Source organism: Xiphophorus hellerii, chromosome 17 (assembly GCF_003331165.1).
Source record: "Xiphophorus hellerii strain 12219 chromosome 17, Xiphophorus_hellerii-4.1, whole genome shotgun sequence".
Lineage (NCBI taxonomy): Eukaryota > Metazoa > Chordata > Actinopteri > Cyprinodontiformes > Poeciliidae > Xiphophorus > Xiphophorus hellerii.
In genome coordinates, this window is record NC_045688.1 from 19969972 (window position 1) to 19986777 (window position 16806).

The 16806-nt window shown below is 37.9% G+C and overlaps 1 protein-coding gene and 1 long non-coding RNA gene across 3 annotated transcripts in view; both read right to left on the reverse strand.

Moving 5' to 3' along the window:
- Positions 1-7257, reverse strand: part of LOC116736538 (uncharacterized) — a 21434-nt gene extending 14177 nt beyond the window's left edge. The window contains exons 1-2 of the long non-coding RNA XR_004342603.1: positions 7245-7257; positions 6945-6946 (exon numbers count right to left, since the gene is read on the reverse strand). This is a non-coding gene — a long non-coding RNA (uncharacterized LOC116736538). The remainder of the gene's footprint in view (positions 1-6944; positions 6947-7244) is intronic.
- A 5961-nt stretch (positions 7258-13218) lies between these two features.
- ppp6r2a (protein phosphatase 6, regulatory subunit 2a) overlaps positions 13219-16806 on the reverse strand; it is a 41498-nt gene continuing 37910 nt past the window's right edge. The window contains exons 12-18 of one of the 2 annotated variants that reach the window (XM_032589020.1): positions 16552-16616; positions 16345-16460; positions 16171-16256; positions 14802-14870; positions 14630-14727; positions 13404-13534; positions 13219-13324 (exon numbers count right to left, since the gene is read on the reverse strand). In XM_032589020.1, coding sequence (XP_032444911.1) covers positions 13278-13324; positions 13404-13534; positions 14630-14727; positions 14802-14870; positions 16171-16256; positions 16345-16460; positions 16552-16616 — 612 coding nt within the window. In that variant the 3' untranslated portion in view covers positions 13219-13277. Of the gene's footprint in view, positions 13325-13403; positions 13535-14629; positions 14728-14801; positions 14871-15919; positions 16080-16170; positions 16257-16344; positions 16461-16551; positions 16617-16806 lie in introns of those variants that run through there. The other variant, XM_032589021.1, reaches the window with a different exon arrangement.

Below are 16806 nucleotides of genomic sequence, written 5' to 3' on the forward strand. Positions count from 1 at the left end.
CTGTATATATATATACACACACACTCATACATATGTAGCCGGGGCATCTTGTCCCCGGAAGTTTGTTGCTGCGCACTCTTCTTATTCCCCATATGTGGAAGACGCTGTGACAGAGCGCAGCTGGTTCGTTATGGTGACAGGTAAATCGGCACTCCGATTTAAGAGCATGTAGATCGCTGAGGAGATCAGATCCCAGGCTGATTACTCTCGCAGAGGTATGTACTGTACATTGATCTTGAGAGGTGGGTTTAGAATTATTTTTAACTCCTCTACTTGATTTTTTTGAAGGAAACATACTTTTAGAGGGAGTGACATACCGAGCGCCCTTTGGCTGGTTTCACTTTAGAGGAGGTAAATGCTGCGTCTTATTATTGTCTGGCTACTTAAGGAGTTTGTCTAACCTTATCTCTTTTGTGTGTAGGCTGGAATGCTACTGTTTCAGTTTTAGTTTTTGTTTCAGTTTCTCTTGTTTGTTTAGTTTCAGATTAGAATTTCTTTTAGGTAGTTATTGATTAAAAGTATTTTTGGGTTTTGTTTAGGGAAGAGGAGCTCTTATTGTCCAGTCCTCTGGCTCATTTTAAAAAGGGACCTATGCTGCCCCTGGGTTCCAAGCTGTTTTATTTAGCTTGAAGAGACTAGTGGAAAAGGAGTTTTGTTTTCTTTGTTGTATTCATCAGGGATTTTTGTGTGTGTGTGTTTTTGTTGGGGGAGCACTTAGGCGTATTTAGTTATATTTGTGTTTTCCTTATTATTATATTATTCCTCCTACAAGCAGTCTATTTTATTTAATTGGATTTTAACTATTTTTTCCTGCTATAAGGTTCCCAGGGCCAGCATAGACTCCTACTTTTAAGGTGGTCACTTAGGGTACAGAGAACCTTTCTGTTTAATTCAGCTATAGTAAAATAAATTGTGACTTTTGCCCATAGGGCATTTTGTGAACCAAATAAAATGTATCTAATTTGCAAGCAAGGGTGTAAATCACATCTCATTATTGGGTGGGACCATAAACAGGAAAATTTCTTAAGAGCAATTTTGGGGGGGTCGGTAAGGTTCCAGTGAAATGTAATGTAAAATGTAGTTTAAAACGTTTTTAAACCACATTCAAACTGCAGGGCCAAAAATTACTGGTAATGCATATCAAGTGATTTTCTCAATAAGAAAAACACTTCTTTTAATAAAACAGAATAAAACAAATCGTTTTATTTCTCAATAATTGAGAAATAAAACTAAAATTCAAATGTTGCTTCTATATGAGTTTTGTTCAGTCTCACTGCTACACCTGCTACACCTTTACAAAAATGTAAGGTTCTAAATAAAAAAGCTTTAATGAGCAACTGCTCTCAATAAAATTCCCCATAAACATTGATTTATTGAAATGGCTCCCAATAGAAGTTATGGGCTGTTTAAATTATAACTCGTTAAGTTGCTTTATTTTTAAGCCTTTTTTAGTTTTGTCATGTCCAGGGAGACTGAGAACCAACGGGTAGATAGAAATGAATATCTGGGGAGTATCATAACTTAAACGTAACATTTAAAGCACCAGGTTTATATAGAAAAATATTCAGATTTTATTTTGTGGTCTTAAAGGCTTTACATTGAAGACAGTGAGAAATAAAGGCATAGCTTTCTTTTTTCTATCTGTTCTCGGCTCCCACACACAGAGCTGTTGGTCACTTGCTCAGCCCCTCCCTCCCATTTCAAACTCTTCTAATTAACTAAAAGTTAAAGAGCTAAATATGAATGAGATGTTTGCTACCTTTGACAAAAAAGCTTAAGTCTATGAAAGCAGTGTAGCAGTTTTGCTAATGAGGCAGCTTATTATGATTCAGCCAAAGTAAGAAAATAATGAACTGCAGTCTGATCTCTATTGTTAATGTGTTTCTTCTTATTGAGCAGTTAAAGTAAATAAAAGGTGTTATTAGGGTTGCCACCTTTCAGAAATCAAAATAAGGGACGCCCACCACGTCCTACTCTCATGGGGTTGGACGTCCGCTGCAGTGATAGACATTATTTTATGGCAGTGTTTTTTGTCTAAGTGATCCATAGATCAATCGTTCATGCATAGAGGTCAGTTAGAGAATCCCAAAATTGTACTCCAATCAGGGTTGCATACCTTAAACACGTTTAATTAAGCAAGTATAAAAAGTATTTGGTAAACTACTCAAGTACTGAGCAACTGATCATAACACCTGATTTAATATTCAAAATGTATCCTCAGACAGCTAAAAGTATAAAAGTTATGTGAACATTCTGGTATTGTAAAGAGAATTACCAAAATATTTATACAAATAAGGAGTTAGGTTTGGAAGTTGGTTCTAGGTCAAATTTACCACGAGGGCCAAGGTAGTCAGTGTTTTTCCATGGCAACACTTGAAAAAGAATGAAACAAAAAAAAAAACAGAGCAATACTTCATTTGAATAAGTAAGCCAAAGAGCCACTTGATTCAGCTGGTGAATTCAAGTGTGCTGGACCAGGGAGACATCTAAGAGTTGCAGGACACCGGCCCTCAAGGACCAGGATTGCCCACCCCTGTCGTATACAGTAGCTAAAAGTACAGCACTATAATTTTTAATTCATTGTTAAAGTAAAATTGTGAAGGTTAACAAAAATCCACCACTGAGTATTCCCATGAGACATTTATTTAGTATAACTTCTTTGGTACCCAATGGGGTACCTGTCTAGATCCGCCCATGGGCTGCAGGTCTATGTCTGGTTCATAAATGACCACTGAACAATGAATTCATAAAATATATAAACATTTCAAAATAAAACATACAAAAAGCCCTGACAAACCTTTTAAAGCAGGGAATATTTGTGTTTACTGTTAATCTAATTTTTGATTTGTTCTTTAAATGACCACCTACAGTATATTATTTTGGCTGATATTATACATAAATAAGCAAATAATCAAACCAATATAGTCTACAAAAAGCACAATAAGAAACTTAATCAATAGTAAAATGTTCTGTACCATATCAACCTCAGGAGATGATTGAGGGATGAAGAGACGCTGGTGTCTGGTTCTTTAGGTTCTAACGGGTCTCCTGTGTTCCTCTCCTGATCCATTCTGTCTGATATCATACAGCCACGATGGACACATTTTTTTAAATTGCCTGCGTTCATCCTTACTAGCATTATTCAACCTGGGATTTGCGTCTTCCCTCTTACGTATGCATCTTAACAAGAGGTTTTACTTCTAAGGACTGTGGAGAATCGGGTCGAGGACGTTTTAAAACGACGCGAGTTGATAACAGCTCACCGCGGCTGTGTAGTGTCCGTCTCTAGGCAACCATGGCAGCGTTTCTGCGGGTCCTTTAGCTCAGCGGTCCCCAACCTTTTTAGTCGCGCGGACCGGTCAGCCCTTCATTTTGCTGCGGACCGGGAGGGGGGGAGAGGGGGGTGTCGTAAGTATCGAGTTTGATACTGTTGTTGGGGGAGGAGGGGGAGGTGCGCGCGCAGTACTCCGATGTTACTCATTCTGCTGCAAGTTGACGGTTTAAGATTTTCAAAATAAAAGATCCGGAAGTAGTTAATTGTTTCTTGCGCGGCCCGGTACCGATTGGTCCGCGGCCCGGTATCGGTCCGCAGCCCGGTGGTTGGGGACCACTGCTTTAGCTCCCACCACGACAATTTAGCTGACCGTAATATTTCCTGTGTTTTATTTTGGTCATTATTGTTACACTTAGTAAGACTTACACTTACACTTAGTGTTAATATGTATGTGATAGGCATGTCTATCGGACATTTATAGAAATACGGAACAAATCGTGTACCGTATCGGTTCAATACGGGATGCAACATTTAACAGCCAAATACGTGTTTACTATTCCGTATTTTACGGGACGGGTGGCAACCCTAGGTGTTGCATGTCTTTTGCTTTAAGTATTTACCAGGGACGTGCGGTGAGGTTCATAGCTGGTGAGGCACTGACTTAATCATATTCAGATTTACAAATATAGACCCCCTGCATGTTATTGTTTATGTAAGGAAATTGCGCGCATGTGGACAACGCTGGAGGGCAAAAAGACTATTTCCGTTCACTCAATCAAACTTGGACATGTAGATATTATTCATTTCGTGCTGTGCTCCACAGCGAAGGGGAAACCCGTTAAAGTACAACCCAAAACCACGTCTTTTGCCGCTCTCGGTATCAGCGCAGCTACGCGCAGACTCGTTGCCATAGCAACTGACAACAACGCCACAATAAAAAACACTCAAATATTTCCCAAGCAAAAAGCAGAACATTCAGTCTGTTGCAGTAGTATTGTTTTAGTATTATTTTGCGATTATTAATTAATTGCTGTGGTAAGAGGAGAAAACTATAAATATATCGCTGCACTTGACTTTACTGTATGGCTAGCTCCATGGCTAGCTCGCTTACAGTATCTTACTCTGCAGTTGTGGAATCACAATGTCTGGGATCATGAGCGCCCCCTGCCATGAGGCAAGAGAACTGCCTGCCTCACCTCGAATCTGTTCTCTGCCGTTTTTGATCGCTCTTCAGCACATGAAACACGATACACACACAATTGGTGACAAAAAACACTGTACATTATATACATAAGCTAAATTATGGAAAATCAGCTCATACATTAAATGTTTTTTAGCCATTTTATTGGCGACGTACAGACAGGAGGAACATGCTCTCAGAATGGCAGCCAGTGCAGTTAGCGAGAAGTTGCGCAATCCCAGGTGAGGCTCAGCTCGCTGCTGCCTCACCAGCTGAGCTTCCGAGCATTTGAATGGGAAAATGCAGAAATTCAGCGATTTTGAAGAAACAATAATCTGAATTTTTTTTTAAGTTGAATGAAAAATAGGTATAGTACAAACCACAGGGTGAAAATAGCAATATAAATGATTTTATCATTATTATTTTTCCATGATTACAGGTGAGGCAGAGCCTCACCTGCCTCCCCTGACCGCACGTCACTGGTATTTACTTACTGGAGGGTTTTGTTTGTGCTGCAAAGCCACATCTAACAGCTAACTCCTCACTTCAGCGGCTCTGATGAGCCTGTGCAGTCTAGCGCTGCTGTTGCTCCTCCTACACTTTGGACTGAACCATTGTTCTAACAATGGTAGGGGGGACCTAAAAATTAACTCTTATTTTTTCTGAGATAAATGGCAGATTTATTTCGCTCCTTGTTCTTTTGCCTTTTCATATTGATATATTTAAATGCAAATGTCTCTTCAATTATTTGTTTTGGGGGGAGACAATTCTAGACTTTTCCAAGATTGGGGTGGTCCAGACCCCCCGCCCCCGAGATTTACGCCTATGCAGACAGTGAACTCCCACACAGAATGTCTGCTTAAAGCTGCAGAATGAAATTTAAAATATAAAATAAAATGAAAAAATAGATATACAAAAATTTTAACTGTCCTATCATAAGAAAGATAATCTCTGAAAAATAATCAATCTCCTCTGCATCCTCCTGTGTTCTGCAGAGTTACTCTGCTCGGTCAGAAACAACCAATCAGAACCAGCATTAATCAGCTAGCCATGGCCTCAGGAAGTTTTAATTCAGTAACTCAGGATTGTTTATTTTGATGCAACCTGCATTTGACTTTGAATGAATGTTTCATTATTTACATGCCTATCTGATATAGTCAGTATTGTGAGATTTATTTGACTCATGTATAATTTAGGGTACAGAGAACCTTACTGTTAAATATTTTACTGATTGCAGGTTTTTCAGTTGTCCTTTTGACAGAGTAGCTGCCGTATTGTGCTGCAAGTATTTTGCATGTTTTATGTCTAAATTAGGTGATTTTATTGCCAGATCATGTTCCATTTTGCCAGATCACATAGTAGCATTTATACCTAGAGCAAGAAATTAACATCCAATCCAGGTGATCGGTAACGATCAATGATCGGCAGAGATTGGCCTCATGGATGATCGGAATCGGAAGCAAAAACCTGATCTGAGCATCCCTAATATATACATACTGTATATATGTACTGTATATATACACATACATGAAATTGGAATTGGCAGCGAAAAACCTGTTTATATATGTAGTAAGTCTTTACCAAAATCATATTGTGATATATATAGTTAGCGCCACCCATCACAATATAGAGAAAAATGCCATATCGCACATTCCCAACATCCAGGTGCTTCTCTTTTTTCCTTTTTCCTATATTATTTTATTGAATTTTCACTTAAAGGATACAACCACCTTAATATAGCGAACAGCTTATACACACTTGCATTCACTCACACACCCAAAACTCAAACCTGCATATATCATCCAAAAATATACAAATATACACAACCCTTCAGATCAAGACAGAGTAAATGAAAAGAGAACTGTTAAATAGAAGATGTAGAGTCAAGATACCAATTGCCCCATTAATGAGCTTTGCCTTGAGTTTCTATATAAGCCCCAGCTACAGAGGAAGTTAGTAGGGGTTTTGGGGCAGAACAAACAAGCCTTAAATTTAATATAAATACATAAACAAACCTTTATGTAACCTTTCAAATCAAATAATGTTTAATACAATAAAACAATAAGGATGTAAATAGTGATGTGTATAAAATATTGAGTAATTGTGCTCAAATTTTGGATCCTTGTCTTGCTAAAATATCCATCCCTGGTGTAAATTCAACTTCATGACTGATTCTTGAACATTATTTTCAAGAATTTGCTGATACTGAGTGGAATCCATTCCAGGGGTGTCAAACTCCAGTCCTCAAGGGCCGGTGTCCTGCAACTTTTAGATGTGCCTCTGCTGCACCACCCCTGAATATAATAATTAGGTCATTAGCAAGGCTCTGGAGAACTTATCTACACAAGGAGAAAGTAATTAAAGCCCTTTCCATTCCAGTGTTTTGTACCTGTGGCACATCTAAAAACTGCAGGACACCAGCCCTTGAGGACTGGAGTTTGACACCTGTGCATTAGACCAATGTTTCTCAAACTTTTTCAGGCAGAGGACCACTTGATCCATTTAACAAACAGTCATGGACCACCTAAACTGAAATTGGGGGTTGGGGTCTAAAATCCTATTTATAGTTTTCCAGACAATACTGGAACACACAAAAACACACACAAATTACAAAATTTCTTTTTGTACTGTAACCATTAAACAATCTCCCCTTCAATTCAACCATATAAATGGAGACACATTGCTGCATAAGGTAACTTGCACATTGGCAAAGATCAATGTAATTTTCAGGTGGACAGAGCATTGTTAGCAGCTGCTGAAAGTAACTAAAAAAGTTACTTTTAATGTAACTTAGTTTCTTTCCAAATCAATTAATCAATAATCTAAGTTACTTTTTCAAGGAGTAATCAATAAGCTGATTAAAGTTACTTTTTCAAAGTAACTATGCCATCACTGGTCATGACATCGCACCGAATGCCTGCTTTTGTAAAATGTTTTCGAAATTTCTCTAGTGCCGACGGTTTTCTGTCAAGGTGCTTCAGAGCAAAATCATGTCACATGGTAAACTCAGGCTCCCAGCCATTCATTTTCATCCTTTTCTTAAAAATTTCAGAGCTCAGCACACACCATCTCTCTCTCATTGCTGCCATTACTGTGAGTGAGGTACAAATATGAATGTACCTCATTCATATATGAATATATGGCTATTGCTCTATTGGAGACGAGCAATAGCCCTCTTATACGCTTCAAACAGTTTTCAAATATGTCTCACGGTTCCTGAACGGGAAAGAGTTGTTTGGACTGCTTTTTTCAGAAAAACTGACTGGGTGTCTCACAAAGATAGAATTCTTTCTCCACCTTTCTGTCTCACACGCACATGACAGTTGGCTGAGGGCTGAGCTCCTCTTTAGAACTACAGACATGGCGGAACTCTCATTTACTACAGAGGAGGGCTGAGCTGGCAGTTAAGAACTACAATGATGGTCGAACTCTAAGTTACTACAAAAGAAGGCTAAGCAGAATGTTAGAACTACAGACATGGCAGAATGTTTTGGGGATTATATAACAGATTTAAGCCAACCACTTTTACTCATGGGATTAGTGTGGTCATTTAAAATGAAGCTTAATGAAAATTTCAAAATGAAAGCCTGAATAATCCTCCTCAATATAAAAATTCTTCATTTAATATGCTTCATATAATATTAGTGCACCGCCTTAATAGCTATCTTTTTCTCTGAGATTAAAAAGCCTGAATATTCTCAGGGTAGTGCACTGCCTTAGACGGTGCACTAATATTAGCCTTTACTATCCTTATCTCTCAGGTTTGTGCTAATGTTGTTTGCACAAACATTAGCAGTGCACTGCCCCCCACTAATGCATTAGCATTTTTCCTAAATTAAGCTTTTAACTATCTTTCTTATTTATTAGCCATGTTTAGTACACTGAATGGAGGAAATCAATGTAAGACAACCTATTGATACCTCACATGCTACTGACAGCATTTAGGCTAACATTAGCATTTTGGCTAATTTTAGCTCATATACTAATTTTAACAAACTGATGGCATAAGTCCATGTTAGCCAACATGCTGGTGATTCTCCACACGCTATTTACTATACTTTAGCTAAGCTTAGCAATGATGCTAATTTTTAGCATCAGAATGCTGGGTTCCAACTGACGAGTACACTTTGGCAACCCCCATTTAAATTTCTTCCGAAATTTTCTAGTTTGCTATGTCATTGCTAACTAGCAGGCTGCTAAGCTTTTCTTAGGCCGTTATGTAGCATTGCAGCTCACTATTAAGGTAGCATTCTGAGGTAGCATTGTTGTTGTACTTCTAATGTATGTAACTGAATGTAAAACACTTCTGTTAGCTGCTCTGAGCTCATCCCGAGTTGTTTGTGCTTTGGCAGTTCCACTCCATTCTACATAGAAAAAAAGGAAGAATTCATCCTGACTCGTGTGAAAGGAGTTTGGCTGATTAGTTTCATTACAAGACACGATAGCGAGACCATTACATGGAGCGATTCCTTAACCATTCAAAAGAATCCAATCACATCAACACTCAGCAGTTATGACTTAGCTTCCTCTGATCATATAAGTAGTCCATTTTTGTGACCAAACAACTTAATTTTTTTTATTCAGTCCACAGCATCTTATTCCAAAATTAAGCTGGGTTGTCCAAATGTGCTTTTGCATACCTCTAGCTACTCTGTTAATGGCAGAAAAGGCTTCTGCCGAATCACTCTCCCATATAGCTTCTTCTTGTGCAAAGTGCACTGAATTGTTGAAGGATGCACAGTGACACCATCCGCAGCGAGATGATGTTGTAGGTCTTTGGAGGTGGTCTGAGGGGAGTCCTTGACAGTTCTCACCATTCTTCTTCTCTGCCTCTCTGAAATTATTCTTGGTCTGCCACTTCTTGGCTTAACAAGAACTGTCCCTGTGGTCATCCATTTCCTTACTATGTTCCTCACAGTGGAAACTGACAGTTGAAATCTCTGAGATAACAAGTTTTTGTATCCTTCCCCTAAACAATTATGTTGAACAATCTTTATTTTCAGATCATTTGAGAGTTATTTGAGGTCTCCATGATGTCAGTCTTCAGAGGAGGTTCAAACAGGAGAACAACTTGCAATTCCCCAACTTAAGTATCTTTTTCATGATTGGATACACCCGTCTGTGAAGTTCAAAGCTTAATGAGGTTACTAAACTAATTTAGTGTTTCAGTAAAGTAGCGATAAGTAGTTAAGGGTATTCAAATCAATAAAATGGTAAAGGTACCCACATTTTTGCACCTGCCAAATTTTGTTTTAATGCATATTGCACGTTTTCTGTTAGTCCAATAAACCTTATTTCAATACTGAAATATTACTGTGTCCCTCAGTTATTGGATCAAACTGAAATAGCTGTTGCAAATGTAGTGGTTATAAAACTATTTCATATAAATAAAAAAGTAAAAATAAGAGCATTAAGCAAAATTATATTGTTTTGCATTAATAGTCTGATTACTTTCTAGCAAGTTAAAAACTACAGACCAATACAGTAAAGGTATGCATAAGTTTAAAATGTATTTTCTTTAATGTTACTTTTCTGGTTATGTTTGTGTATAATATTTGGAGAGTTCAGATTGTAAGTTTTGAGAGTTTGTTTACAGCTTGTCTCTATTGGTTTTGTTTGAATCGATGTAGCGGAACGCGTTGCTTCTGATCCTCTCCATTACAACACTTCAAGCAACAGGAGTAACGTCATGTCCGTGTCTGTTTTTATTATTCCCCTTTACAGGCAAAATTCTGACTTATGAGGTTTAAAGATGTGATTAAGGTTATTATATTTGCTAATGAGCAGGGAGCGCTTGTGGTTTCTGCAATAACTTGAGTTTTCTTAAGAGCTATACTCACATTAGCTTTCTGGCTAGCTGCGTCCTGTGCAACATTTCTTATTGCTGTGTGGGTATAACCACAATGTTTGTGTGCAATGTTCAGCACTCAGTATGTGACAATGTAATGTTTAAAACTGTTTTTGAAATATCATTACAACACTGGAAGCGTAAAGAGTAACGTTGTGTCCGTTTTCATTATTCCCCTTTACAAGGGTGTAACACAAACACCCAAATATTTAGAAATAAAAATAATTAAGATTAATAGGGATGCCCAAATTTTTCATATGACTGGGGCATCCATGCTCTTCCAGCATAAATGCAATAGATCCCCTGGGTTACAATACTTAAACTCACAACTATAGGGTCTTAAAAACAACATAAATTTTTTTTAAAATAAATATCAATTATTTGCACATCTGATAAATCTAAATTAAGTTAGTGGATCTAAAAGCATGATGTAATGCTGATCACATTTACAACTGGTGTTCTGTCAGATCAGCATACGCCGTCAGATCGTCATACGCTTAGCACAAAGTGACAGCTATATCTGTCAGACAAGTATACGTTGCATTTGGTGTCTTCTGTCATTACCATATGATTTTATTTAATCAGCAACATAGAATCATGAAGTAGATCGTCATACACTTTGTTATTAACAGCTGTATGACATCCTGACTCAGCAGTTAACTAGTCAGACTGTCTTCAAGCAACAGGGAGGCGAGTTTTACACTGGCGTGTGTTGTAATTGACTGCAGCTTTAGCTAGTCCCTGCTTTAAATACACATATGAGCTATAAGCCCACATTCTGCCCTGCCAGTGACATGCTTTTTGAGATCAAGATCTATTTTTTTCTCACCAGCCAGCTGAGATCTACCACGACACAAAGGTATAAAAATTGTAAATGGAACTTTATTGACTTATTTTATATACATCAGTTATAGCAGAAATATGAAAGTGATAGAAAACCTAATCCAGTTTCTTCCTCAGTGAGATTCTGACACTGGGAGGATGTTAATGGCTTTTCATAGTCAGAAGCTGGTTGTAAACCTGAAGCCAGCAAGTATCAATCAGTTATGGTAGATATGAAATTTGGTTTGATACCTCACTATGAGAAATTTCAGATTGATAGGAACCAAAGTGCACTGTTAAGTTAAAAGCACATCTTCTGAAGTTGGGATATTTTTCCTCCATCAGGTTCCAGAGGAGTCCTCTCAAGCCAGATGTTGGACTGGATTTTATTTCAATGTCATTTTTTAAAGTCAGCTCCTCATTTTCAACAGTAGAGTTATGCAAGTAAAAAAAAAAGGTCATTTTGGAAAAAGTCTCATCAACATAAATATTTCCACTAAATAAGAAACAAAAATTAATAGCATGTTTGATAGAGGAAAAGCCAGAAAAATCAACTTTCAGACTGTGCTTAAAGCAAGATGCCAGAGAGCACCAAACTAATTGTTTTTTAAAAATATTAGACAATTAATTTAATTTCACAAAATTGGTGTGGTTGGAGCCAATTGTTTGTTAAATACTTAATGAAATGTATTTGTTGTGAATGGCGTGTACTCGCAAATGAACAAGATAATTAGTCCAATTTTATCATTTATTGAACGTTCATAAACTACAGCTGCTGTAATGCGCCACAGCAAAGGTAAAATAACCAGAACAGGAGATCAACTCGAAACCACTCATACCTTTTTACTCTCTCTGTCGTTTAAGAAGCCCATTGCCATGGCAACTGCCTGCACTCCGAGCAGAGATTACGTTACAAACATAACATTCAGTCTGTTACGACATTAGGTTGTTTTCAGGCTTGATGTTTATTTTGCGATTATTAGAGCTCCCCTGAACCCAGCAGTGGTTGATTAGCTAATTTTAAACTCCTGCTCTGCTAGACAGAGAGTCGGCCGCCTTTTTATTTTTTATTTAGGTAATGGAGCCGAAATGCACAGAACTGTGTAACACCTTGTTGAAACAATAATTACTGATATTATTTTTGTTGGGTCATTAATTTGAACACGTTTTGTTGATTTTTTAAAATATTATTCTTTAATAAATTTACAAACGTTTTGGATCTTGGTGATTATTTTGATAAGCGCGTCAAAAGAGGACATGCTGGTCTCAGCCTCCTGGCGGCCAGCATGTCCGCCAGGTGGCAGTTTGTCACCTACTGCCAAGATCAACTGAAAACCTTCCTGTGATCAACTGGTTGATCGCGATCGACATATTGAGCACACCTGCACTAGCTTATTTAAAAAATATATTATCAATAAATATATTTTTTAAAAGATATATTATTCCTGGTTTCTGGTGACTATGGTTTAGGAAACCCAAACCTTCATCTGTCAGAAAATATGAATATTGGTGACAGTGTGAAAACAAAATAAAAGGGAAATTTGAAGATAGAAATAACAAGTGAAGGTCCAGATGCTCACCCTCCTGCTCATGGTTCTGTTTGGCTTGCTTCTCAGTATCACCGCTGTCTATAGGAGAGCTGCATCTTGGACCAGTCTCAGTACTGGTGAAATCAAAAACAAAGAATCATACATTACAATGAATTGTGTCTATATAAAGAGTAATTACTGACTTCTTCATTGTAGCTCAGTTTGGTCTGAGTCTTGCTAAAAACCTCCTGGCTTTATATTAAATTATTTAGAGAAGTAAAACATGTTCTACTTTATGTTTACTTTATGTTTCTCACCCGGTGAAAGGCTGGAACTCAATAAAGTTGGCCCAGCCTGTTACTTGTGTTTGTGCTTCACCCCTGTCTGAACTCTCCCACCCTGTTGGCACTTGGGGTGGACCAGTCCCTCCAGAATCCCTGAAATTTGCCGTCCAGCCTGGACCTGTGGAAGAAACAGAAAAAGAACAATTTGAATCCATAGGAAACTACTAATTGTAGTGTAGAGAGTTGCTGTATTTTGTTATACCTGTATCTGATGTGTTTTGCTCAGTATCTTCTTCCTCATCTGATTGCAGCTCACAGGCCTGCTCCTGTCCTCCATTTTCTATGCTGCCCCTGGAGCCTCCTTCTGAAGTCTGAGACACCCCAAACCTGAAACATAGAGTAAACAAAGGTCACCAACCATCTGTGGGCAACATAAAACTTCGAGTGTGAAAATGACTAGCTCCACCTTGTTCGGGATTTAGCTTGTGCTGTATAGTTGATCTCCTTCTCCTCCCAGATGTCCTCTTCCTCCTCTTCGGCATCATCAAACTGACGTATCCTCTCATTACAGCAGGCTTCAAAAGCAGCTGCATTGGCCTGACGGAAAAAAAGCAACAGTACAAAGTGAATGATAGCAGGAGTGCACAATGAACAGACCTCATATTTGTTGGATAATCAACTATAAATAGATTTATTTTATCACAAAAACTTTAAAATTCACTGTTCTCAACCTTTTTGTTTTCATCCAAGTTTGAAATCTCCTTTTGAATTTGCAGTTAAAAGTATTTCAAATACAGATATTCTACAGATCAGTTTTTTGTCTGATCCTCGTTCACCTTTCTGTGCACCTCCTTTCTGCCTCTAATTTTGACTTTAAGTTACTTAAGGGAATTATTCTAGTGTATATTCTAAACAATTCCTTGTGTCCATCCCGGAAGGCTCTCTTTTTCCTTGCTTAGCACTTCCTTCAGGTCACTGGTTATATAGGATTTGTTATTAGGGAAGCATCTCAATATCCTGGTGGGGGTGGTGTTATCCACACAGAACTTTATAAAGTCAGTCACACATTCATGGTATGGTTGTCATCACCATATGCATGGCACAGATTATTGTACACTATAGCTTCAAAACAATCACAGAATCTTACAGTTAGGCCTAAGTTCCTGGTGATGTTGTGGTGATGTAAAGACTCAGTGGCAGTTATCGCAAACTCTTCATAGTAGTTGTTGTTGGTGAGTTTGTCACAACTAGTTATTAGGTTTAGGAGGCAATTGCTTTTTCACATAGCGCCAGTTCAGGTTGGATAGCTTTTCCTCTTAATGAGCTCATTCTTTGAAAATTGTTTTTACTCAAGCTATCTTAAACATTTGTTTCATAATCTGAAATATACAAGTGTGACAAATAATATATTGAATGACAATAAATAAAAAACTTACACCATTATCATCAGCATCTAGAGAGAAATTTATTTCAGTAATTCTGTCAAAGGTAGAGCTGTAAGAAGGGAAGAGAATTTTTACGTCAGTATCAAGTAGCAAATAATAGCAGGAGCAGCATTGCTAAAACAACAGACCACAATGCTATGGACTGATATGACTCAGAATCTGACATCAGTTCTGATGATTCACAAAAGTCCAAAAGGGTAGTCAGTAGATCTGAGATCTCCTGTGAGAAAATCTGAATGTGCCTTACTTGATATTTTCATCATGCTCACTGAACTCCTCATCATGGAACCCAAACTGGTCCGCAAAGTTGGCAGTCATCTGTTGGATCTGATAGTCCGAGAAGGTCTGTAGAGAATAGGGAATATGTGATTTCACCAAATAATGTTTGATTACAGGGATGTTTTTCAAGATTTTTCTACCTGTTGCAGAGACATATCATTGGGGAAGTCGTCATCTTCACTGGATGAGTGGATATTGTGGGTGCTTACCTGCAGAACAGAGCAGAAGCTCAGTGGCCTCATCTTAAGCCAAAAGATGGTCGCTATGGGTTCTTGAGTTTAATTCCTAGATTTCTTTTCCCTGAACCTTTTTATATGCCTTGGTCGTTTCTTGTGTGGCTTTACATTCCCTGCCACTGAGTGGCTTCTCTTCTTGCTGCAACATGGGGTGGCTCTCTGCTCTCCGCAAAAACTGAGCCAAAATTGCCACTAAAAACTGTAAAATCATACCAAAGTATCATTAGAAGCACACTATCTGATACTGGTTATGATTTAAAAGACATAGACTGCCATTCCAAACTGTGGCATTTTACATAGAGGTTACGCTCTAAAACTGAATTAAAACTGCTTAACAGAGCAAGTTTGTAACAATCATACATCTTTAACAATAAGAATCTGTAGACGGGTCTCATAGAAGCCTGTCTGCTCCATTCAGTGTTAAAACTGGTCAATGATCACCAATGCCAGGGAACTGTCATTGCTCCAATTTATATTTTAAGTATTAAATTAACCTTTATTTAATTTCTCTTTGGGATCAAGAAAGCATTTTTGAATTCGAATTAACAATGAAAAATTGTTTAACTTCACGAGTCAATTTAAAAAAAAAATGCTTTGAAGACAATGTTAAACATTCTATCTCCATTGGGCCGGCGTAAGCAGAAGTCTGTACTTCCTCTAATTAAATACTTTCAATTAGGTTGACCAGGAAGGGGGGGGCTGAAACAAAATGCTCAGGATATTTAACCAGTAATAAATACTAAACAGAAATACTGCTCCAGAAAACTATAATGGGTCCTGGAAAACGTTACTGCAGTGGAAACAAACCTATAGATATTCTTAAAAGTGAAGCAATGAAAATCCTCTGGATAAATCAAATACAGAACATTTAACATTATGTTAGAAAATCCATCCACTTAAACTGAATGATAAATTTCTTGTAGGGCAAATACCTTCGGCTGGGTCTGTGTGAACGCAAGCTGCCAAGTGGATTCTCTGACAAAAGCCATCCATATTGTTTGTAATTAATAATTAGGCACACAGGTGGGATATGTTTTTATTCCATCTTGCGGGTTATTAAGTACTTTTTCTTTACAATAGTAATTCCAGTAGTTGAAAAGCTTGTTACTGCTCATCTGGACTCTCTGTTGTACTGCATGGTCTATCGCTGCTGTTATCACAACTAAAGTCAACCAGAAAGGGCTTAAAGAACAGAAGAGAGGGAGTAATGAGGGCCTATTCAAAGTATTTTATTGAAATGGGAAAAAGTGTGTTCAGTTGAAAGATGCCTCACCAGCTCTACTGTATTCCTTCTGTTGGTTTCTCTGAGGGTTTCATCGACAAAGTTCTCCCAACGACCCCTGCAGTCTTCTGGCAGCTCTGAGGTAAAATCAACCCATACACAGATGTTTATTTTTGATCAACTTTTCATCTAGAATGACAACTCATTGGATGGTAGAAGCTACACCTTTGATAAGGTCTGTGATTTGTGCCTGTACTGGTCCCTTTTCCAGGTTTTGGACCACCATGTTGGCAATCCTGGTCAGATGACCCATGTTGCCTCTTCTGGTGCCACCCTCAGCCCTAACAGTGACATAAACATAAGGAGAGTAAAACAACACTCATATTTGTCCTAAATTAAATCTCTTAAGGATAAATAATAAAAGTTCCTCACTGTATTTGATCATTCTCCTCCCAGGCATTCAGGATCCTCTGAACAAGCTGACACTTCTGGAAAAGCTGAGGATCAAACACAAACACAAAAATCATCCTGTGGGGACAGAAGCAGGACTGGGTATTGTTAAGAACCTCACAATTTAATTTGATTTCGATTCTTTTGGTCACAATTAAATTTGATTTAGATTAGATATTGATTTAAATATTTTGATATTGACTTAAATTTTATTTAAATGGAACAGTGCCTATTAAT